This window comes from Austrofundulus limnaeus, unplaced genomic scaffold (assembly GCF_001266775.1).
Source record: "Austrofundulus limnaeus strain Quisiro unplaced genomic scaffold, Austrofundulus_limnaeus-1.0 Scaffold428, whole genome shotgun sequence".
In the NCBI taxonomy this organism is placed as follows: Eukaryota; Metazoa; Chordata; class Actinopteri; order Cyprinodontiformes; family Rivulidae; genus Austrofundulus; species Austrofundulus limnaeus.
The window spans coordinates 27,951-30,086 of NW_013952830.1; the positions used below are offsets into that span (position 1 = coordinate 27,951).

Sequence of the window (2,136 nt, forward strand, 5' to 3'; positions counted from 1 at the left end):
CCTTTACATGATATGCTAATTTTTTGAGATAGGGATTTTTGATTTTTTTTTTTTTACTTTTTTGCCAAAATCATCAATATTAAAACAATAAAAGGCTTGAACTACTTCAGTTGGTGTGCAATGAATCTAAAATATATGAAAGTTTTATGTTTATCAGTACATTACAGAAAATAATGAACTTTATCACAGTTTGCTAATTTTTTGAGAAGGACCTGTATATACCAATGGATGAGACCGTTCCATTAGGCATGACTTGGGTTTGGGATGACTGGACTGGCACAATCAGTCTGCCAGCTTCCTCTGGAAGCCCCTGTGGAACCCCAGTGTGAGCGCTGCACGTGCAGCTCAAAGAAGCTGCAAAAGAATTTTTCTTAGATGCTGAAAACGGCTGATGATACAGGCTTCATTGTGGATCATAAAATCCTCTGCTCTGTGTGTTACACTATTTATTAAATCCACCAGTAAGGCTGAATCCATTCATGTTAAAGGTATTTTTGGCACAACTTTGTGCATCCTTTATCTAACTGCATCCATGTGGATATAATAATTGTTATTCATGCATGTCTGGTGTGAACAATAATCATTTTTCACCTTGAAGTGTCGCCAATGGAACCAGAACCACAGAAATGTGCATACGCCAGTCCTGGAGTTGGCGTGGGGCTACGTACATTCCCATGTTCATTTCAGTTTAGATATATGGAGTTTTGAGTGGAAAAGGGCATTTTAGGGTTTGCGTATGCACCGTTGACACATGAGGCCCCTGGTCTGGTCTAGGTTCAACAACATTATTACTTAAGTACATTGAATGACCAGGTTATTCCATCAATGGATTCTCTTCCCTGATAACAGGGATTTTTTCTGTTGAAACTTGTTCCTTGGTTCAGTAAAAGTAAAATGTGAAATAGACCATAATGTTTTGCAGTCTGAGTCAACACAGAATGCTAATAGAATCTAATGCTTATATTTGCAACTCATTATTGTCACTATAAAAATGACTTTTTTCTAGACATCTCTACATAAGGGGGCTGCTCTCTGTTTGAGCTGTGGGGCTGGAATATGATGAGAATATATGGAATGATTATATATGAAAAAATGTTTAGTTCTAAATATGAAGACAACTGTTATAAATCTGGGTGGTTTTTGTTTAATAAAAACAGACTGAATGCAGACCTGATCAGGAAACAGCTGGAAAGAAATTAACTGAGGAAGACTGCAAGGGCAGATGGGACCAGTTCTAGGACCTTGAAGACCTGTGACCCACTTAATAACTTTTAATGAAATTCACAGAAGTAATTACTRGATGAACATCTACACCTGAATGATATTTGGAGTCATTCCAATTCAAGACGGCTGCCTCAGCTTATTGAACATAGCCTGTACAGAAATGGTTATACCTGTAGATTTTGCAGATGCTGAGCAAAGGTCTGATGTGGTAGTAGCTGAGAATCACTCACAACACACTTTGAGCACCAACAGAATTTGTGAGATATTACATGTCATTTATGTTTTCACCAACATGGCTATAACTCTACCTTCTCTCCGGAATCTGTGTGTGTTTGTCAGGTAGGAATCATACTGGTTCAGTGTCTGCTGATGATCTTCTACACCAGTTGTGTGTTCCTTTTTATCGGTACGTGTGTATTGGGCCTATGCATCAGCAGCGTGTTCCCCTCCATGCTGGCTTTCACAGAGGATGCCTTAGACTACAAAGGTAATAAATTTATACACTGATAGGTTCTTACTTGAACTAATGGGTTCTTATTCACACTGACCGGTTTTTACTCGCACTGACTGGTTCTTACTCACACTGGCATGTTCTTACTCACACTGACATGTTCTTACTCACACTGACAGGTTCTTACTAACACTGACAGGTTCTTACTCACACTGACAGGTTCTTACTAACACTGGCATGTTCTTACTCACACTGACATGTTCTTACTCACACTGACAGGTTCTTTCTAACACTGACAGGTTCTTACTCACACTGACATGTTCTTACTCACACTGACAGTTTCTTACCCACACTGACATGTTCTTACACTGACATGTTCTTACTCACACTGACATGTTCTTACTCACACTGACATGTTCTTTCTAACACTGACAGGTTCTTACTCACACTGACATGTTCTT

The 2,136-nt window shown here is 38.9% G+C and overlaps 1 protein-coding gene across 1 annotated transcript in view; it reads left to right on the forward strand.

The window, feature by feature from the left end:
• Positions 1 to 2,136, forward strand: part of LOC106529223 (major facilitator superfamily domain-containing protein 4-A) — a gene marked incomplete at its 5' end in the record, with an annotated part of 39,159 nt that overhangs the window by 24,774 nt on the left and 12,249 nt on the right. Inside the window, 1 exon segment of the mRNA XM_014024579.1 lies at positions 1,564 to 1,711. Within this exon segment, the coding sequence (XP_013880033.1) occupies positions 1,564 to 1,711 (148 nt within the window).